This window comes from Chlorocebus sabaeus, chromosome 10 (assembly GCF_047675955.1).
Source record: "Chlorocebus sabaeus isolate Y175 chromosome 10, mChlSab1.0.hap1, whole genome shotgun sequence".
In the NCBI taxonomy this organism is placed as follows: Eukaryota; Metazoa; Chordata; class Mammalia; order Primates; family Cercopithecidae; genus Chlorocebus; species Chlorocebus sabaeus.
In genome coordinates this window covers 67229043-67252607 of record NC_132913.1, presented here as the reverse complement: position 1 = coordinate 67252607, position 23565 = coordinate 67229043, and the positions used below count along the sequence as shown (strand labels likewise).

Sequence of the window (23565 nt, the reverse complement as noted above, 5' to 3'; positions counted from 1 at the left end):
CTCATGCATGATTTTGTAATGTTGCATTAGTCATTTAGAAAATACTAATTCACTGAGTTATGCACATCTTTTAAATGTTAACATTAGTGTTATCAAAATCAAATTAACATGTTGATATAATATCTACATAGCACATTTAATAATATTACCACCACTCTCATCCAAAAAATCTAAGTATTGGGGAGCTCTCAAGCTCACAGAGATGGATATAGGTTTTTCAAAATTCTTGAAAACCCTAATGTTATCATCGTCGTAGATATCGTTAGTTGTTTTCCCCAAAGTCACAGTCTCAGTTTGTTTGCATTTGAGAAATTGTTGGCCAGATATCTAACAACTGTAGTTAGTTGGCCATTTTTTTCAAGTAAAAATGAAAAAAAAATAGCTAATTCATCTTGCAAAGCAAACAATCACACAAGTGGTTTTCCTTGACATAACTGTCACCATTGTATATCTGTCTAACAGAAGGGCTATATATATGAACTTTATATTTCATCACTCAGATTAGGAGAAAGGCCTGTATTCAGGGCTGAGATTTAATAAAATTCATCAAGGGCATTCTCAGATGAAACTGGCTTTCTACTTCAAGAGGGTGGCAGTAAAGAATACACTGATTACTAGTGAAGTTTGATGCCTTGGGTTACAGAAGTTTTAACCTCCATTGCTTTTGGATCATCATCACAGATGTCAGCACAGTGAAAGGGCAGATACTGTCTTGGTATTATTATGAAAATAGTTTTGACCTCACAGACCACGTGACAGGTCTCAGTGATCCCCTATAGACTCCTAGACCATGCTTTGAAACCACTACTTTATTCAGTTAATGAAATCCAGTTGTCCTTGCCTAAGTGATTCTAATAAGTAGAGTCTAAAGTGGAGAGATGAGAAAAGGATGATGTAAATGATTAGACAATTCATTTGACCTTCATTGTTTTATAAAGCATTCTTCTAGAGCTGGCATAAAAAAAGGGCCCCAGCAGGAAGTAGGCACAGCTTTAGTAATTAGCACCTTCGATTGACCCAGGTGTACTTGTGTTTTAGATCTTAACAGCATTTGGGAAAACAGCAGGAGTGCCTGTCTTCCTACTATAAATACTAAATAGTTTCTTCTTTTAAAAGTCTGTTGAAGCCATGTTACATAGTAATAAACTAGATACTTTAGATTATCTCTTGAATTCACATTTGTTCGAAATATTCTTGAGATTTATATGTCAGATAAGGGCTGAATGACTACTCTTCATTTTTGTAAAATGATTTGTTTCTCATAATGTGAAGTTCTCTGCTAACTTTCGTTATGTGTCTCCTGATTTATACTGCTTAGTTAAATATGAAGAAATTAGAATTTTTCTTAAAGTGAATTGATCCCAGAACTTTGTATTAAAAGCCCTCTGATTATAATAGAAATGCAAAGGTAAAGAGTTGGTCCAGTTTGCAAAATCTTATCAGGCTAACAGAGCACCATTGAGCAAAATATAATTTTAGTTTTTGTCATTTGTTTGCTTTTAACATAACGACTGGCCTTATGTAGTCTCATATTCATCACTATTTTCATCCAGTTATGAATATATCATTTGTATTTTTAAAAGTGATAATCTAATACGGTGCTTGTCTTACCAGTTGTCTTAAAGGCTTTTAAACTTCTGTTTCTGTTTTATATATGAAAAGTCTTTGAATTTGTTGTAATATTCAATTTAGTAGGTATATATTTTAATAAAAATCTCATTACTATTTATTTCAAGTGAACACTAAGTTATGCAATTATTTTCTCTCCCTTCTTTGTCTTTCCAAGTACATTCTTAGCCTAAATTCTTGTTTTCTGTATCTAGCCTTAACTTTTTATAATGGACTGTCTTCTTTCTGATGATGAAACAATATTTTGACTCCCATATGCTAGCTTCTATTCCTAATATTTTTCCAGTGCTCTTGTTCTTTTCAAAAACCTTTATCTACTTTTTCTTTGTTTTTCTCATCTCCTTGTTTCATGGGCACTTTTTATGTGACAGAAAAGTGATACATACAGCTCTCTCTAGTCAAATCAGTTATAATGCTTTTTGACCACCTAGGCAATAACACAAGGCTTGGTGGTATGTTTGTTGGCTAATAAACTGTTACACCACAGTGGATTTCAACGAACTGAGAATTATCTTCTTAGGATGAAATACATGTATATTACTTGCACATTGTTTTTTTCCCAAACTTACTTTGTACTTTACAGAAATTCTTGATGAGGGAGACACTGACTCAAACACAGACCAAGATGCTGGGAGTAGTGAAGAGGATGAGGAAGAAGAAGAGGAAGAGGGAGAAGAAGATGAAGAAGGTAAGCATGTAGCATATTCAAATAATATTATAAGACACTCTAAAATTAATTCTAATGTAATCTTCTAAAACAATAGTTCTCAATCTTTGGGGAGAGCAAGGAGGGCTGCTGATGGCATCTAGTGGGTGAGGACTAGAGCTGCTGTTAAATAGCCCACAAACCACAAGACTGCCCCCTGCAACAAGGTGTAATCTAGCCCAAAATGCCAGTGTTGTCAAGATTGAGAAACTGCTCAAAAAGTATTAAATTCTTTTTTTAACGTCAGCACAATTTTAGTTTAGTATATTATGCCTTTGATTGTATTCTAGACAGTGAAAAATTTGTTTTCATATTGAGTTCATGTGATTTATGTAGCCATGGCAGGAATGTGACAAATGAGAGTGACTGCATATTTGCTGTTCATTTTGGGAAAATAGAGTGAAGAAGCCAAAAGCTATATTTACACAGAAGTAGTATGTTCTTCCTCTTCAGCTGTGATTACATTATTTCACAGAAATAAGCTCAGAACTTTACTTTGGTTAAGGCACAGTTAGTACATCAGAACATACATAAACTGGTCATTATTTACATGTATTGCTTGTGTGAAGATATTAAAAGTATACATTTGCCTTTTAGGATATAATAAATACTTCTGTCTTATAGTACAATTGTTCTTCTATAACATATTTTGTAAAAATAGGTTTAATTTTTTCCAACTTTTTTTTATTAAAATTCTATCCATGTACTACATTTTACTTTAGAATTTCCTTGTTTTATTTTAAAATACTGTTCAAATAAAAACTATTAAATATTTATAAGGAAAGTTTTTGTGCATTAAATAAGAGAAAATTTTAACAAATACACGTATTTATATTGGACTCATCCAGCCTGTTGTGATGATCCAGTGTTCTCTGAAACTGAATTTTTACCCATGATTTATATAGTGCATCTGAATTATCAAGATATTGTTTATAACTCTAGAAATAATATTTTACCAAACAACAGCAAGAGTACAGCATTTTATGGTGTCTAAATGAGCAGATAACAGAGAAACAAAAATAGTTTTCTTGGCTTGGTTCTGGACTTCTTTGAACTAACATTGTGATATAGCAAAAAACTTGAAATAGTTACTTTGAATTCTATAAATACTGACTTACACAGTAAAAAATAATTATTAAATTTATATTGATTCTAAATAGATTTTTGAAGAAAATGCTATACAGAGATACATTTTAAATTCTTCACATTTATTTTTGCAGTTTTGTAATTTTGTTATGTTTCTTTCAGGACAAAAAGTGACTATTCATGACAAAACAGAAATTAACCTGGTCTCATTTCGTCGTACAATTTATCTTGCTATTCAGTCAAGGTGAGGCATCATGTCTCAGTTCATCCTTTTTTTGTTTTTGATAAGGGATGGGTAAAGAGATCAGGGATTCGTTTTAGGGTCTCATAACAGAAAACCGAACACCATTTCAGCATTCATAGACTACCTACCTCTCTCCCCCATCCCATGCCCAAGCTCATGGTACCCTTCTGTTGGTTCTTTGCTTTATAGGAAAATTGTCTTTACTTAATTGGAAGGTCTAATTGTGTTACCTAATTAAATGGGTTTTTAGCTATATCATTTCTTATAGTTAAGTGCCACTAATAAAAACCTGAAAATAATTCTGTTTTACAAGATAGTAGAGTACCTAATTGTATAATGAAAATTTAATATTTAACATTTTTAAAATTTGGTTTCTAGTTCTGATTCTAGGCAAAGAAGCACTGTCGCAAAGACTGTTGGACAGTGATTTGCTCTGCAGATGTAAATGAGTATGAACAGAAATAGGAATTAGACTTAGGAAGATTTTGAGGACTCTTTGAAGTAATGCTAAGTAAGAAGTAGTGTGATGTGATGTCATGAAAACAAAACCTATTCCCTTTGAAGGCTGTGAATTTGGTTTTGAAGAGAAATAAACGAGGATGTTAAATCTTAGTACATCTGGTACTTTGTATGTGAATCAACCTATTGATGTAATGGGCACAGTGTTTACATTTTACACTGGAGGAGAAATGTTTCCTCAGTTTTGTTTCATTACTAGGTTTAGTATATTTCCATTTAGTATGATGTAATAGCAATAATGATTCATAAGTAGGAGTCATCTGTTTTCAGTCTGAACATTTTTTGGCTTTAGGTTTATCTTCAAATAGAGGAATGTTAAACAGCAAAACATTGGTTGGGAATTTTTTTGCTTTATCCTCTACCTATTTTCACTTAAAAAGTATTAAATATTTTTTCATATACACTTGAAGTGAAAGGTGAGAAATACTTTGTCAGAGGTAAATATTCTTGGGGTTTGACCTTTCATTTGTTTATCCTTTTTAAGAAATCCAACAGTCATCAGTTGTGAGCAGCAGATTTACTGTGTTAAGTGTTACAGTTAACATTAACTTTGAAGAGTTACAGTGGAACTCTTTGAATAATTATTTAAAAGAAGCATAACCTTGATAATCTCTGAATCACACAGAAGACTTGAAAAATTAAAGCATTAAAAAACAAGTAATAGCCACTATTACATAGTGGTATCCGTGCTAGTAGCAGTAATTCCTGTCCTATATGTTGATTTTTTCTGGGGATTTTTTGTTATTTTTTTAAACATTATTAATTTTAATTAGTTAATTTATATTTATAATTGGCATATAATAATTGGACATATTTCTACCCTATGGATGATTATACATTGTGTAATCAAATCAGGGTAATTACCGTATCTGTTTCTTTAAACATTCATCGTTTCTTTATGGTAACAACCTTCAAAATCTGGCTACATTGTTATTTGCTATAGCCACCCTGCTATGTAATATGAATCAAGGGCTTATTGTTCATGCTATTTGACCCTTGTTTTTCATTACTGTATTTCCTAAAGATGTAAATATGGACACATAATTATATACAGAATTGTTTGGTGCCAAAAAAAAAGAAAATAGAGACAGTCTTATTTTCTACCACAAATAGTCAAAATGTCCAGTCTGCCACCACTGAAAATTACGTTAATAGAGAGTTGTTTTAAATGTGAGCAAACAGTCTGATGTAATATTAAGTGGGATAAAAACTATATAACTATATAGTATTGTGCTTGTAGTATTTTCTTAGCTATCAAAATAGGCAGATTCTAGAAATAATATGTTAATATATCAACACTGATTATCTTAAGGAGAGGTTTATGTTTATTATATACCAGGCTAAAAATCAGAAATAGGACGTAATCATCAAGCCAGGTGGCTATGAGGGTGTCTTAAACGGTCCAATTTTGAAAATCTTGTGAACAAAAACTAAGTTCTGGCAACTGAACTGTGTGGAAATTTTGTATTTTAAATTTGTTTGTGTTGACTAATCTCACTAGTAGTCTTCTTTCTGTTATGGCTCCTTAAATACCCTTTTTTATATGCATAAAACATTAAACTACACAGTTGCCTTTGCTATTAAAAATAAAGCATTCCTGTTTGTTCTTGCTTTTAAACGATATTCCAGTCTGATTTTATTTTATTGAAGTTATAACATCAGAGGGAGATGGACTACCACATCCCCACCTGTTTAAAGTTTCTGATATTGGACACATCAACAAAACTGTGTAAACACTGCTTGAAATCTGGCATCATGTAAAGAAGACAGTAATTCAGTAAATGTCTTCTTTTTTCTTTACCCTCTCCTCAATTGCTATTAATTTGTGTTAAACCTGAAACTCATTCGGTTTAGTAACCTAAGATGAGAACTAAAATATCTAGAAAATTTAATTCATTTAATATTTATAATTAGTACAACCTAAAAACCATGTTGGTGTAGGAGGTCATTAAATACTTTCAAAATAAAACGAGAACAAGAAAACAGACTGTCATTTAGCTAACTTTCTCCCTGATACTTCACTTAGTAGATAAAAGGGAAGTAGTAATATTTCTTCATCAACTACTTGATTGTTTTTCAGAAATTTCAGGATTTTGTTGCAGTGCTAATTTCTTTTTCTTAAAAAGCTGGAAAAGAAAAAGTCACATCTGTTTTAAATGTTTTTGGTTTTACTGTATTATTAAAATGTATCAATTACTGTTTAGTGTTTTAATCTTAATGTTATATCCTGTTTAATATTATCCGTTATATAATCTCTTTCCTGGTAGATTTCTTTTTTATTTCATTGCCTTGTACCATCCTGGATTATTACCCTGTTGTGCTTAGGAAACCCTATAAGTAATAGAAGCTGAGGAATACAGATGAACTGCAAAACTAAGTCCATAATCATTAATTAGTGATGATTTTATGGTATGTTATCAAAAGTAAGGGTGTGGGCATTCCACAGAAATGCAAATATAGTAGCATTATTTCTGAATCAATAAACAATTAACAAATTGAGTTTGCTAATTCTCTTTGAACTATACTGATGATATTTTAAATTTTGTTCATATGAATAGTGGGTAAAAGCATATTTTTTCTTGCAAGTTGTTTTATATTTATTATTTTCACATGTGGTGTTTATAAAATGTGGATGCCCTGTGTTTTAAGATGAACCAAGCTAACTTGTAAAAGTAGAGATTAAGCGCTAACGTCATGCTGAGCTCCTGGAACGTCTTTCACCTCTTGGAATCAGTATAGAAAAATATAAGAAATTGGCAATATCTAGTAAAAGTAGATAGAGTTATGATAGAATAATACTCTTCCACACTGAGATTTTAATGTAAGCAGGGAAACTTGACCTGTGCTTGCTCCTGCCTTAATTAGGACTTTTCCTGGCTTCTCTAAACATGTAATATACATTTCAAGAAATGACTTTTCAAATTAAGTATTAATTATAGCCTTATGAAATATTGGGTGAGAAAGTATAAATATTCTTGTGTTCAAGTTCTACTTCTGGGACTATATGGCCAGGAGCAAGTTTCAAATACAAATACCTAAGTCTCATTTTTCTCATCTGTAAAAATGAGAGTCAAATTAGATTGTCTCTAAATGCTTCTAAAATCCTATATATAAACCTAAATCAGTATAGTATCCTATAGGTGTTTTTACCTCCAGTTTCTAATTTAGGTATATATTTGTGAATAAGAATGTATTTCTTAAAAATTTTAGGTAGTTACAATTATTTTTTAAAATATTTACTTTTAAAAGCTTTTATTTCTTTGTCCTCATTGTTAACCATTCTACTTGTTGTTTTATCTAAGCTTTTGAATAGAGTTATTGATCAGTTTCTTTCTTAGATTTATTTAACAACTAAATGTAGAACAGAACAGCCAGATCTCTTGAAAACCTTGAGCACTGGGAAGCACTCTTTGAGATCTGGACCTGGTTACCCAGATTTAGAGTACTTAGATTTGTCCTGTAATATGGGATTATCAAGTCAGAATATTTAATAAGTTCTTTATGTACACTTATTATCCTCCAGTGCTTGAAGGAAAAGGTATTGCTGACACTTAAGAATTTACTACCGTCATACTTGAGTGACCAGTTTGTAGTGGGAAAACATTTGATAAGTATTATATGATTGCAGAAATGAGAGAAACTTACACATTATGTGTTTTGTTTCTTAAAACGAAGAAAATCACATAGAATAGAAACCCTTTTATCTGATTAGTTATGACTTGAAGTTGGTTGGTTTGAGAGAGTAATATAATTCACTGCATATGCCTCTTTTTTATTTTTGCCTTTTTAAGATTGAGATTTTATTCACATGCTATGATACCCTTTTAAAGTGTACATTTACAGTCATGCGCCATGTAACGACTTTTTAGTCAACAATAGACCACATAGGCAATGGTGGTCCCATAAGATTATAATACCATATTTTTACTAAACCTTTTCTATGTTTAGGTGTGTTTAGATACATAAATACTTACTATTGTGTTAACAGTTGCCTACAGTATTCAGAAGTACAGTAACATGCTGAACAGGATGTAGCTTAGGGGCAACAGCCATAGCATATAGCCTAAATATATTAGGTTGTGCCATCTAGATTTGTGTGAATACACTCTATGATGTTTGCACATGAAAAAATTTCCTAAGTATGCATTTCTCAGTAGATAACCATGTCATTAAGTGATGCATGACTGCAAGTGGTTTTATGATATTCACAAAGTTATACAACCATCATCGTTGTCTAATTCCAGAACATTTTTATTACTCTAAACTAAACCCTGAGCCTTTTAGCAGTCACGTTCTACTCATTTAATCTACTTTCTGTGTCCATGGATTTGTCACTTCTGAACATTTTGTATAAATGGAATCATACTATATGTAGTCTTTTGTGTTGGGATTCTTTCACTCAGCATAATTCAAGGATTCATCCATGTTGTATGTATTGGCACTTCATTCTCTGTAGAGTTAAGAGCTATGTTTTTCTTATATATGCAGTACAACAATATGAAATTACAGTAAAAGATGATTTAAAACTGTTATTAAAGTAAGATTCTTGTGTGTAAGAGTGTACAGTCTATGTTGCAAGCTTTTAACCTATTGTGATCATTTCCACAGTTTAGATTTTGAAGAATGTGCTCACAAATTGCTGAAAATGGAGTTTCCTGAAAGCCAAACAGTATGTTAATACTTTTTCTATTAGGAAATGCATATATTGGTTTTAAAAATGTTTAAGGCTGTTAATGGGTAAGTTTTGTGGATTGAAGCAATACCTCAGTACTAAATATTTATTTTTTAATGTAGGTTTTATATCACTTTAAGATAACACAAAGCTTAGGGTGTTTCAGATATATTGCTCACTCTAGGGAATTAAATTTTCTGCTCAAATGGGATATGGTAAAAAGAGAGTCTCTGAAACACTGCACTTTACGTAGAATTTCTGAGTTGCCTATAAATCAAATTTTGACTTAAATATAGTAGGAAATTTGTTCTTTAATGGATTACGTGGTCCATCTTCTGGAGGCACTGCAGGGGTATCCAATCTTTTGGTTTCTCTGGGCTACATTGGAAGAAAAATTGTCTTGGGCCACACATAAAATACACTAACACTAAAAATAGCTGATAAGCTAAAAAAAAATTGCAAAAACATAACAATGTTTTAAGAAAGTTTATGAATTTGTATTGGGCCTCATTCAAAGCTGTCCTGGACTGCATGCAGCCTGTTGGCCACAGGTTGGACAAGCTTGCGACTTATGCATTCTTTGCGGTAGAAATGATAAAGATCACAGCACATATTACATTGCTCTAGTTGGATGTAGAAGAATTTATATAATTTTTTCTTTTTTTTTTTTTTTGAGCCAGAGTCTCCCTCTGTTGCCCAGGCTAGAGTGCAGTGGCATGATCCCAGCCCACTGCAACCTCTGCCTCCCAGGTTCAAGCAATTCTCCTGCCTCGACCTCCCTAGTAGCTGGGATTATAGGCACCCTCTACCACACCCGGCTAGTTTTTGTATTTTTAATAGAGATGGTATGGTGTTTCACCATGTTGGCCAGGCTGGTCTCAAACTCCTGACCTCAGGTGATCCACCCACCTCGGCCTCCCAAGCAGTAGGATTACAGGCGTGAGCCACCACTCCCAGCCTTCATTCATTAATTCCTTTAATGAAAATTTATTCAGCAGATACTATATGTCAAGTCACACCACAAGATAGCTCCATCTTGGCCCCGTGGGACTCACTGTCTTACAGCTTGGTATACTTCACTTTTCAAAGTATCAGAACCCTAATGCCAAGGATAATGAAGATCAGATTAAGTAGATAAAGTTGCTCTTTCTTCTGTTTTTTTTTCTCTAATGTATATTATATATATTACTTCCTTCCCATCTAGATATTACATCCTTAGAAACTGAGCCAAAGCTTTTGTGATTGTATTTTTCTCACTTTGCTTTACATGTGGTAAACCGGGTACAGATGCCAGAGTGAATGTATCAGCTCTGATGGGCTGTTCAGTTTCTAGTTCTTCTAGGTCTTCTTGATTATCTGAGCTAAGTTACTGTTAGATATAAATTCTTTGTCTTAAGCCTTTAAAAATGTTTATGTGTTACAGAGGATGGCAGCCTGCGGCGGAGGCCTGCTGCCTGTTTTTATGAATAAAGTGTTACTGGAATATAGAAAGACTCATTCATTGATACATTGTCAATGGCTGTTTTCACACCACAGCCACAGAATAAGTAGTTTTGACAGAGACCGTATGGACTCTAAAGCCTAAAATATTTATTATCTGGCCTTTTACAGAAAAAGTTTGCCAGTCTTTATTCTAGAATATACAGTAATTATTGAAATATAGTGATATGGAATTTTTAGAAAAAATTATCTTTTTAAATGTAAAAGATTCCTTTTTTTCCCTTTCAAAGTTTTGTTATTGGTATATTAGTAATAGTGTGCTTGTTTGTATGCCGGCCACACTTGATATGCCATCGCTGGAAGGAAATAAATTAATACATTAAAACCTTTACAATTATAATTGTCACTGAAATTACTGTATGATCTTGTCATGTTATTTGAGGAAGATAATTAAGCCATTATAAATTGTATTAATATTAATTGAGAAGATAGTTATTCCAGAAATAACCTCAGTGTATTTTGATAAAATTTGGAAAAGTATCTTAGTGCATTTATTTTCAAAAGACTCCTAAAATTGCTGTAACACTTAATTAAAATGTTAAAATATTTAATTATTATAAACTAGAGGGAATAACTCTTATAATTGCATTTAGTCTAGGGAAGAAGGTAATTTGTTTTGCAAGTAGTGCATAGCAGTGCTATCAGCATATTACCATGCTCTGTTGCTTAAAACCTGATTAACTGTTATATTACAAAATAGGATGTTGGTAAAAAAAAAAGTTGAAAGTGAATTTTCATATATGAAGTTAACATAATTTGGTAGAATTTAGAAAAACCTTATTTTTTTAGTTTTTAGTACTGTATGAAATTTTGATAATGTACAGCTTTTCAGAACTTACACATTTATAAACATTTAGTTGAGATAACTTGAGACTTATCTTTATTTTTATATATATTTTATATTTTCATATAATATATATGATATTATATATAATATAATACATATTATATTTTTTAATATTTTTTACTTATATATATGTAGCACAATATAATGGCATCTGAAAGTAGGCAGCTCTATGTTGTAAAGTGAGGTCTTTCAGCTTTGAGTAGATTGTTCCCTAAGTATCAGTATCTAAAGCGGTGCTGTCCAATACAACTTCCTGTACTGATGGAAGTATTTATATTCTGCACTTTCTAGTAAAGTAGCCACTAGTCACATGTGGCTTTTAAGTACTTGAAATATGACTAGTAACGTGGCTGAAAAATTTTAATTTTATGTATAATTTAACATAATTTGAATTTAAATAGCCATTAGCTGTAATGGCCAGGGCTACCATGTTGGACAGCACAATTCTAAAGTATCTGTTCTGTGCTTCTCCAAGGTTCCCTTCCTACTTCTTGCCCTAAGTCCTCCTCGGGAGTCTCTGACATGTCCTGTTAACATAGATATATGCAGTAAATACTTAATGATATAATTTTTAAAAATATTTACTGTTTTTACTTAGGTTGTATCCTGTGTTAGTAAATAAAACAAAATGTCAAAATTGTTAATTGAAAATATAAAGGTCAAAATTAAAAAGCAACACGTTTTTATAGGCTTGCTTTCTGTTTGTACAATGCAAGTATATTACAGTTACTCTATTTGGAAAATTGTTTTAAGTTTCTGATAAATCTTTATAGAAAGAGATTACACTAATCAGATGAATTAATACCTTTTTTCATTTTGTCTCTTCACCTTATGTTGCTAAGTTTTTTCATCTATGACATTGCTGTAATCAATACATATTTCATTTGAATTATTTCAGGAATTAATATATTAATTTAAAAACTAATTTGTTAATTAGAAATCATCTGTGGTGATAGTATTTCTTTACTGGGGATTTATCCATTAGTTTAACAGAATTTTCAGAGAGGTTTACATGGCACCTGAATAGCTAATTGGAACAATATACTAGTAGGTATGGAATGATTCCATTTATTCATACAGATTCATATAGATAAGTCTATGTGAATAACATTTATTTTGAGGTGAGAAAATTCATCCACAGAGGTGTTTTTTGATGTTTCTTTATCAACCAAAGGGTGGTTTATGTTAACGTTGAAGTTGTACCCATTTATGCCTCTGTAAAGACTATTAATGGTCTGCCTTTTCCATACTAAATATATTCCTTAGCAATTGAGTTTATATCCTTGGGACATATGTAACTGAATTGTTAGATGTTGTGTTGGTGAGTCTATATTTAAAAGAATTCTGCATAGAATCCTTAAAGAATGCAGTGTATTAAATCTCTCCCTTATTTGTCTGTTTCCTATACTAGGTTTTCTTGATATGGTTCATACTTATCATGAATTTAGAATTTTATAATTAATATAATTAGTATAATGACTGTGGAAGCATAAATGACTGTCAGCCGGACCCAAGGCTTTAAAAAATTATGAGTTTAACATAGATTGAGGTTTTTATTTTATTTACAAAGTTTTTGAAGTGTTTTAAACCCTTATTTAAAAATGCAGGCAGTCACTATCATACTAGTAAATTATATAATATTTAGTCTCTTTGTGTTTTGAATCATTAATGTATTTTTTTTTTCCCAAATAGAAAGAACTCTGCAACATGATACTTGATTGCTGTGCCCAACAGAGGACATATGAAAAATTTTTTGGCTTATTAGCTGGGGTGAGTTCCAGCATCTACTAAGGGAATTCTTAAAACAAATATTGTAAATTAATTATTTCTGCTTTATGGTCTGGCCTCATATAACAACATATTACCATTTTTGCTAAAAGCAAATTATTCTCTCCTTCCTCAGGTTTCCCACTGTCTTCACCTTCCTCTTTTTCTGCTTCATTTTTGCAGTCCTTTAACATTGCATATCACTTTTCCAGAACTTTTTGGAATTTTCCATGCTTTGTAACAATTTCCCGATAGAGAACAATTAAATACTGTCTTTTCAAAATCTCAAAGCAGTTTCTAAAGTCAAGTACATGTTCAGGCAGCTCAATTAAAGCATGATCTACAATATTTCTTTAAGCTCTACCCACATGTGATCAGCTATATGTATGATTTTGTTTTAACATGTAAATCTCAGATAATTAGAAACCATGTATATTAACTTCTTTTTTGAGCATCAAATGGCACAAAAGGATTTAGTGATATATGCTCTTTGAAAATATAAAACATATTAAGTTTTGGTTCAGTAAATTTAGGATTTAATATGCTCATAGTTGTATTAACATTCAATTTTTAATGGTACTGATTTTTTATTTATTAGCGATTTTGCATGCTGAAGAAAGAGTACATGGAATCCTTTGAAAGTATATTCAAAGAACAGTATGATACCATCCATCGCTTGGAAACAAACAAATTGAGAAATGTTGCTAAGATGTTTGCTCACCTTTTATACACCGATTCACTTCCATGGAGTGTAAGTACATGGGTCAATATTTATACTTCCTTCCTAATTCCCTATTATTCTCAAATAGATTTTGGTATAAGCTAGCTATATTTATCCTATTATGAAATGTGCTTTAAAATGAAATGTGTAGAACTGCTGTCTTTGAGTTATCTTCATGTAATAAGGAATCAGAAAGCTAGGTAAGTAATACACGAGAAATACTGTCTTTGTATTATATTAACTGTCCAAACATGCCAGTGTTTCAATATGATGGCTAGGAGTGTCTTCAGGAAAAATACTGCAGATTTTCGTGTTCTCTGTGTACACACACATGCACGCACACTCACATCCACATATGCCACTATTTTGATGGTAAATGTGTCTCTCAATTACTCTCCCTTGATTCCTAAGGGAATAACTCTCCGTGGATCCTCTTGTTGGGTTTAAGAAAAATGATTGTCTTAGAAAGATATGTTCTTTTTAGCAGACATTGAAGTTGGTTAAGCTATAGAGAGGATATCCTATAGTCATAGAAGAAAGAAAGATACATTCTTGATGGGGAAATGTGCACTGGATTGAAATTTAGAATGCTTTCATTAAGTTGGCATTTATTTTACAGCTGTTAGTTAGCCACCACTTATATACCGAGTCATTGAGAGAGGTGCTGGGTATTCAAAGTGAATTATACATGGCCCCTTCTTTCAGGAGGGTTACTGTGTAAGATCAGAAGTAAGATATGCCCATAGCAATGATACAAAATAAAAAGTCTTAGATTCTAAGAAAAGCAAAATTGCTAAAGGAATAGAAAGAAAGAAAGAGAAGAGGAGAGGATAAATTACATCCAGGAGGCAGGAGGAAAGAACAGGATTATCTTGTAGAATGCCATCCTACTAATGGTAGAATGCCATCGTACTAATGGTAGAATGAAGCAATATCTCAAACTTACAAACATTGGTTAGATTTTTATAGTACTTTTAAGTACCAAGTATGTCCAGCTGCATTAATAGGCATTTGTAATCTAACCTAGGAGACTAATTGTAATAATTTTTTACTTCTTTTTTCCCCTCTTTGAGAAAATGAAATGAGAATTTAAAACAATTAACTAATGGGCCCCCCGAACACATAACCCATAAAAACTGGAGGTTACTTTTATTTTTATTTGCCCTAAAAATATTTCTTTAGGCATTTCAGTTTTTAAGCCACAGTCTTAATATTCAGAATAAACCATCATACTTTGTCTTTTTTTTAAATCATATGTGTGGTAAACAAAATTGTAGTATAATATGCTAAGTGGCATTTTGCCCCAAACCCTCATATACACCACATTTTGATGAGTAAGATATAGGAGCTAGTAATCTTTACCATTATATGCTCAAGAGAGGATATCTTCCCTGCTATAAAAAGCACATTACTCAAAACAGAGAATGAAATCTATTTCTGTAGCATCTTAACATTTTGAAAGTTAGTATAGAGAAGTTTTAAACTTTGTATCAGCATAAGGGGAGATATTCAGAGATAACTCTGGTTGAAGAAGGGAATAAATAGTAATTTTGAGAAACACTTAAACCTACAAATATTGGTCACTCTGTCCTGTCTTTTATAAATTTAAATATACTTGTCTTTTTAAACTTTAATTTTCAGGTTCTTGAATGTATAAAACTGAGTGAAGAAACCACTACATCATCCAGTAGAATTTTTGTCAAAATATTTTTCCAGGAACTGTGTGAATACATGGGTCTTCCTAAACTTAATGCAAGATTAAAGGATGAGTAAGTTTGCCATTAAGCACTTTTTATTCTTACTGACCTCTGGTTTTCTCCCATTGTAGCAGACATAAGCCCATCCAAGATTGTAAAAACAAGTACTAAGCCCCCTAGGACTTTATTCATCCATTAATCACTATGAATCTCATGTTATGTCTCACAGGACAACGTGCAACTTTTAATGGTGGTTTTTAGTTTAAATGGAGTTCAAATTAATGCCTTTTAAAATTTTCTTAGAAAATACAGAATTATTTTTGTATGCTCACTTGAATTCTCCAGTGATATTTATAATTTTATTTTTTTTCCCCTAATTTTAAGCCTTAGAATGATAACTAATGTTATCAGTGGACAATTTTGAATATATATTTCATCTATTAATAATTTTTCAAGTCTATTGCATGGAACTAGAGCCTTATTTCAGGACTATTATGTAATCCTCTCTCACCTTTCTTATTTCCTATTTATTCAGATTGCCACTTAGATTGACTTCTACTCCATTGACACTACTGAAATCATCTTTTCAGATTTCTCAGTGACCACCTGCCATATTCAGTTGTCTTTCTCAGGCTGCATGCCTCTTTACTTCTCTGCCTCACTTACACAGTTGACTACCTGCTGACTGTGGCTCCACACTTTCTTCTCACTTCCTCTCTCTGTCTCCTCTTCAGCCTGCCTCTTCAGTGTTCCTGAGTTCCACACACTGTCTCTGGACTATTTCATCCACTTCTCTTGGCTTCGTATACTTACTTATTTGGTCCCTGTCTACTTGACCAGGTTCATCTTCTCTCTCTTCAGCAAGCTGTACTCCAGCCACACCAACATTGCCAAGTTTGTGAAACACATCTGGCTCTTTCATGCTTGCTTACTTCGGTTTCTACTGTTGGCATTTCCGTGTCTTCTTGATCTGTCTGGCAAGCTCTTAATCTTTCTTTTTATATTTTACCTTTTTCTATGAGAAAGTTTTTTCTGACTCCACTGAGTAGTTATTCAGTGCGTTGCTGAAAACCAAATGTCCAAAACCACCTTGTTTTGTTAGTGTCTTTCTGTTGTCTCAGTCCATAGATACTGTAATTACATGGTCTTCATCCTTGATTTCTCCCTTTTGTTGACTACTTTCACCTCTCCCCCAGTACTTTGCACAGTTCTACGTATGTGTATGTATGTGTACATACAACAGAGGAGGTTTTTAACATTTTTTGTACATATACTGTATATACATATGTGTGTATATGTATACTATATATTCATACGTGTATATATTTTTCTTTGTGTGTGTAAAAAAGGTTTTTTAAAAACCTCCTACATTGTATAATGATAGAAATCAAGTTTGGTACATTATTACTTGACCCTACTCATTTTATTTCGATAACACGTAGCCTAACCTAATAAGTGACATCAACTAGTTACTTGGTTGTATTTCATTTAGTAATTTAATATATCAAAAATCTGAAAAATGACTAAGGATTTTGCCTTTTTATCTTTAAGCAATCTGTTCTCTTTTATTTTTTTCCTTTTTAGAACTCTACAGCCATTCTTTGAAGGATTATTACCCCGAGATAATCCAAGAAACACTCGGTTTGCCATCAACTTCTTTACTTCTATAGGTCTTGGAGGTTTAACGTAAGGATTGTTCTCAGAATTTTATTTTCAGATTATAAAATTATCTCATAATTGTCTTTGAAATAGAATCTAACAGATTATATTTTAAATTAGGGATGAACTGCGTGAACATCTCAAAAATACACCAAAAGTCATCGTGGCACAGAAACCAGATGTTGAGCAAAATAAATCCTCCCCATCCTCTTCCTCTTCAGCGTCCGCCTCTTCAGAGTCTGACTCATCCAACTCTGATTCTGACAGCAGTGATAGCAGTTCAGAGTCTTCCAGTGAAGAGAGCGACTCTTCATCTATCAGTAGTCATAGCTCTGCCTCAGGTATTGAAGCTCATTTGTAATTCGGCTTGCTCTTTTCTAATAAATACATTGCTGATATTTATAAAGGAAGAAAATAATTTGATTGCTTATTTGTTTTAGAGATCAGTTGTTTAAAAGCCACAATTAATATAAATGGTCCCATCTATCATTGTTGCAGTCTATAGTACAACATTTATAATGCTGGGATTACCTTTTGCAATCCTCATAATAGAAATGAAAGTATTTCATTGGCAAATACTTATCTGAGTGATGACTGATATGAAACATCCATTCATAATGTTTGTAATCTAGTTTATAGGCGCTATCCTGATGTTTTTATTTTAAATAAATGTTAGTGTTTTAATATTAAAACTTTCTGTTTGTAATTGACATGTACATTCAGTGTGGATCTCAGATGCTATATGAATTTTTATAGAGGGAACACATCTGCAGAGCTAGCACACAGATCAAGATATACTAGTACCCTAGAAGTTCTCTGCATTTCCTCTCCCAGTTACTACTCCTTCCATCCTCCTGGCAGCTACTATTCTGATTTATAATTTCATAAATTAATTTTGCCTGTTGTTACCTTTAGCGTTATGTATTATAGACACCTTTTTTATGTCTGGCTTTTTTTTTTTTTTTTTTTTACCATTATGTTTGTGAGATTTAGGTGCATTACTGCATTTAGTTACAGTTAATTCATTCATATTGCTGTGTATTTTTCTACTATATGAATATACCACAATATATATTTATCATTTTTACTCAACAGACTTTAGATTTACAAGTGATATTTCCATGTGTATTCTTGTACATATTTTTTGATGACCTTATTTATTCACATTCCTACTGAGTATGTACTTATAGGTGGAGTCACTGTGTCATAAAATGTGCATATATTTAGCATTAGTGAATACTGTCAGTTTTCCAAGTGGCTATTCCAATTTACACTCCCACCGGCCATGTATGAGAGTTTCAGTAGCTCCTATCCTCATTAGTACTTCAAATTGACCATCTTTTTCATTTCAGCCATTCTGGTGAATGTGTGATGGTACTGCATTGTGGTATTAGTTTTAATTTGCATTTCAACTAATGAAATGTTTAACTTCATTAGTTTTTATACATTATTGGCCATTTGGATTTTTGTTGTCAAATGACTGCTCAAGTATTTTACCAATTTTTTTAATTAAGTTGTTTTTTCTGTTGATTTATAGGTTTTCTTTGTGTATTCTAGATATGATATCTTTTGCACATATATGTATTGCAAATAACCAGTCCCATTCTTGTCTGCCTAGCCCTGCAGGGTTACCAGAGCTCTGGTGTCTTTCTGTCTCTCAGTAGCATCCCTGAATCAGCAGATGCTCCCAGGGAGAAAGTGGCTGTAGAACATCGCTTACTTCTCAATGTTTCGGCCTCCTCCTGCATCTTGGCCCTTCTAGTCCTTGTTTTTCCACTAGCTGTCTAATGCCTTTATATTTTTTACTTTGTAACTGTAACCTTTTATTTTGAACTAATTTTGGACTTAGAAAAGTTGCACAAACAGTACAGAGAATTTCCATATACTCTTCATCCAACTTCCCCTAATGGTAGCATCTTACATAACCCTGATTAATTTATCAAACTAGGAAATTAACATTGGAACAGCATTATTGACTAGACTACAGATATGATTTGAAAACCAGTTTTTCCACTAATGTCCTTTTCCTTATTTCAGGATTCTGCTTGCATTTAATTGTATTCTCAGTTTTCTGTATTCTATGATAGTTCCTCTTGGACTTTCCTTGTTCTTAATAGCCTTAACACTTTTGAAGTCTTCTGGTCACTTATTTTGTAACCTGTCCCTCAGTATGGAGTTTCGTCTGATGTTTTCTCATTATTAGGGTGAGATTAGACATTTTTGGCAAGAATACACTAGAAACAATATATTGTTCTTAGTGCATCTTATCAACAGGTTCATAATTTTATTTTGGTTGGCAACCTTGATCACTTGAGTAAGGTGGTGTTCACTGGATGTCTTCTGGGAAACTATTTTTCTCTGTGAAAATATCTTGTAGGGGGATAACTTGATACTATGCAAATCTCTTTTTCCTCCAGCTTTTACTCACCAATTTTAACATCCATCTTTGGATCTTGTCTGCAACCCTTATTTTTACTATGGTGTTTTCCTAATGGTGATTTTTTATTTGTCTGTTTTCTTCTACATCTAGTACTTGAATTTCTTCCGTAAGAAAGCATTGTCCCTCTTCCCTCGTTTATTTAGTCAACTGTGTATATCAATATAGACTCATGGCTATTTATCTTATCCTGTGGGTTAAAGTCCAATACTGTCATTTATTTTGTTCACATCATCTTAGCTTTGGCAATTAGGAGTTCCTTTAACTTGATTTCTGGGTGCTTTTCAACGTTTTTCAATGGAACATTTTAAAATTGTATCTGGCATTTCTAGTTATTTTCAGCAGGTCCACAGGTTTGCCACAGTCTTCTCTATCCTACCTGGAAGTGGAAATGCTGTAGTAAAAGATGTTTTCAAAGTTTGATCTGGTTCACAGTTTCTGAAAAGATCGGTGTTGTTTTACCCAAGGTCAACTCTACTTTCTTAAATTGCAGTATCTTGGTCCAAATAAGGGATTGTCTGCTTATCCTACGTGCATGTCATTTCTCATTTTGTTTTGTTTGGCTGCAGTATTTCATCAAATGTGGCATCAGTACTTTCCTCTGTAGCCTGAAGTTGAAAGGCTAGTCTTTACACCTTTGTTCCATGGCTTGTTATGTTTCACAGTGTTTTACATACTGTGTGACATCCAGAATTGTGGGGCTGTTTTTTATATTATCAGAGAAAGATTGTTTGCTTACAGGAACTTTTATTCTTGAGTTGAAGTATACAAACATTGTTCATTTAACATTCACCATTTTATATTCTACAGAATTTGTTATTTCATGGTATCCATTTTGAGAACAGATGATAACACAGCATGAATTGCGGCAATAAGGAAGCTTGCTGATTCAAAATTAATTTGCCCTCTCATACAATTTCAGTAGAGAACTTTGTTTTATTAATAAAATATTAAATAGCATAAAAGCTGTATGAACTGCCCCAAAATTAGGAAACTGTAATGCAAACATAGCAAAGGGAGAAGAGATTGCCTGTTGTTATATGACTGGGTTTTAATATCAGTAAAGCCTGACAGTGGTGTACAGTAGAATCAGGGGAACATTGGTTTAGCACAGAGCCAGATGGTTTCTGCTTGGGTAGCTGCAGCTCAGCTGAGCTGTTTGATAGGAACCAGAGAAATAGGTCCTTAGTGGCAAACCAACTGACTGTGCCATGTGCCAAAGATAGGCATTTAGTGGAAGAAATAGAGGCTAGTACAGTGAGATTTAGGTAGAGTTAGGGTGACAAGAGGCACTTTTCTATCATATTTTCTCTTTCTTGCATATGTATGAATTTGACAGAAATTTTTGTTAGCATCTTTGATTTATGCACCCAAATTAAATAACAGATAAACTGATTAAATTTGTTGTATTGCTTAAAGTGGTAAGTTATTTCAGTATAACCATTTTGTATTTATAGTTGTGATTATATCAGCAAAATCAAATTGTTCGAGGTCTTTTCAGACGAGTTTCTTCAGAAATTAAGCCTTTGTGGCTCTAATAAAGCCTGTGACTGTAAATCTTAACTTGTCTGCTCTTGTTGGTACTTCTCTGATAACCAGAGGGGAGAACTGTTGTTTTTACAGGAAGAGGCCTTTCATTGAGAAATACATATTCATGCTGTTGAGCAAACCCAGTTGTTCTACTCCTCCTATGTTTAGGAAGTGAATGCTAGTTTGGGTGATCATTGCATTTTGATCTGACATAATATTCCTATGAATAACACACTATGGGCTGGAATTTCAGTTTTTGAATTAAATTTGATAAGTAGAAATGTACCATTTGAGTCACTTTCTAAAATTTTTACATTTGCTATAAAATTTCTGTTTACTGTCTTAAATCTAAAAATCAAAACACTACTTTAGTAACTCATGTTGAGATACTATATATTCCCCTTCCTCCCTCCCCTCCCCTTCCTTTTTTTTTTTTTTTTTTTTTTTTGACAGAGTCCCACTTTGTTACCCAGGCTGGAGTGCAGTGGTGCATTCTTGGCTTACTGCAACCTTTGCCTCCCAGGCTCAGTTGATCCTCCCACCTCAGGCTTCTGAGTAGCTGAGACTACAGGCTCATGCCACCACAGCTGGCTAATTTTTGAATTTTTTGTAGAGAAGGAGTTTCACTATGTTACCCAAACTGGTCTCCAACTTCTGGGCTCAAGCAATCTGTCCCCCACCCATTCTGCTTCCCAATGTGCTGGGATTACAGGCATGAGCCACTGCACCTGGCTTGAAATGTTGTATATTCTTAAAAGGCGGAGGCGGGCAGATCACCTGAGGTCGGGAGTTCGAGACCAGCCTGACCAACGTGGAGAAACCCTGTCTCTACTAAAAATACAAAAATTAGCCAGACATGGTGGCAGATACCTGTAATCCTAGCTATTCAGGAGGCTGAGGCAAGAGAATCGCTTGAACCCAGGAGGCGGAGGTTGTGGTGAGCCGAGATTGCGCCATTGCACTCCAGCCTGGGCAACAAGAGCAAAACTGTCTCAAAAAAAAAAGGCTGGGCGCGGTGGCTCAAGCCTGTAATCCCAGCAGTTTGGGAGGCCGAGACGGGCAGATGACGAGGTCAGGAGATCGAGACCATCCTGGCTAACACGGTGAAACCCCGTCTCTACTAAAAAATACAAAAAACTAGCTGGGCGAGGTGGCGGGCGCCTGTAGTCCCAGCTAATGTAGTCCCAGCTACTCAGGAGGCTGAGGCAGGAGAATGGCGTAAACCCGGGAGGCGGAGCTTGCAGTGAGCTGAGATCCGGCCACTGCACTCCAGCCTGGGCGACAGCGAGACTCCATCTCAAAAAAAAAAAAAAAATTTTAAGCATTTGGTAAGACCCTGTGTCATCACACTTTCTCTTCAATCAGTTTGGCTTTGCATCCAGTTTATCTGAGTTAATAAACCTACAGTGTATCGGTAAATGTGATTATTATAATTATGAAATTAAGATTGAAATAAAAGCTAACTGTCTTTTATTTTACACATGCAGCTAATGATGTAAGAAAGAAGGGACATGGAAAGACCAGAAGTAAAGAAGTAGATAAATTGATCAGAAACCAGCAAACAAATGATAGGAAACAAAAAGAAAGAAGACAGGAACACAGGCACCAGGAAACAAGGACTGAGAGAGAAAGGTCAGAAAAACACAGAGATCAAAATTCAAGAGATTCAAATTGGAGAGATCCTATAACAAAGTACACATCAGACAAAGATGTTCCTTCTGAACGAAATAACTACAATAGAGTTGTGAATGACAGAGACCAAGAAATACATACAGATTTAGAAAATAAGCATGGTGATCCCAAAAAGAAGAGAGGAGAAAGAAGAAATTCTTTTTCTGAAAATGAGAAGCATAGATACCGAAATAAAGACAGTGAAAATTTCAGAAGAAAAGATAGATCAAAGTCAAGGGAAATGAATAGAAAGCACTCAGACTCAAGAAGTGATGAAGATAGATATCAAAATGGTGCCGAGAGACGATGGGAAAAATCAAGCAGATACTCTGAACAATCCAGAGAATCAAAGAAAAATCAGGACCGGCGAAGAGAAAAGTCTCCAACAAAACAAAAATAATTCTACAAAATGACATAAACTGGACATGCCTTAGATTCAGTTGAAACAAATTATTTTTTACTTTGACAAACTTTATAGAGAATTCTTGTATAAAGTACTGGTTTGTATTTGTAAATTTAAAAAATGTTTTCATTTTAACATGTTTTATAATTGATACATCTCAAGGCCCTATACATAAAATTATTTGAAAAGATTCACCAGAAAGGGATGTAAGTCTTGCTTATATTTTGTGAATAAAATGATCAAATGCTCATTGATTCAGTGATGTTTTTTCAATTGACAAAATATTTTTTTGAATTGTTTAAGAAGCTGTTATAGTGAATTATCAGTGCTCTTTTGTTTGTAACTGAAGACCAAAACAGGTGAACCTTTTCAGTTTAACATTTTTGCTTTGTTAATGAGATGTTATGAATATTTTTCAGGTGGTCACTTTTTTTTTCAAGTAGAGGATTTATTACAATTTTCATATTAGGCTTTGAA

The 23565-nt window shown here is 33.3% G+C and overlaps 1 protein-coding gene across 1 annotated transcript in view; it reads left to right on the top strand.

Moving 5' to 3' along the window:
* Nucleotides 1–23342, top strand: part of CWC22 (CWC22 spliceosome associated protein homolog) — a 62811-nt gene extending 39469 nt beyond the window's left edge. Inside the window, exons 12-20 of the mRNA XM_007965529.3 lie at nt 2213–2317; nt 3584–3665; nt 8793–8853; nt 12896–12973; nt 13569–13721; nt 15333–15460; nt 16973–17074; nt 17168–17388; nt 22502–23342. Coding sequence (XP_007963720.3) covers nt 2213–2317; nt 3584–3665; nt 8793–8853; nt 12896–12973; nt 13569–13721; nt 15333–15460; nt 16973–17074; nt 17168–17388; nt 22502–23085 — 1514 coding nt within the window. The 3' untranslated portion in view covers nt 23086–23342. The remainder of the gene's footprint in view (nt 1–2212; nt 2318–3583; nt 3666–8792; nt 8854–12895; nt 12974–13568; nt 13722–15332; nt 15461–16972; nt 17075–17167; nt 17389–22501) is intronic.
* Nucleotides 23343–23565: the final 223 nt, after the last annotated feature.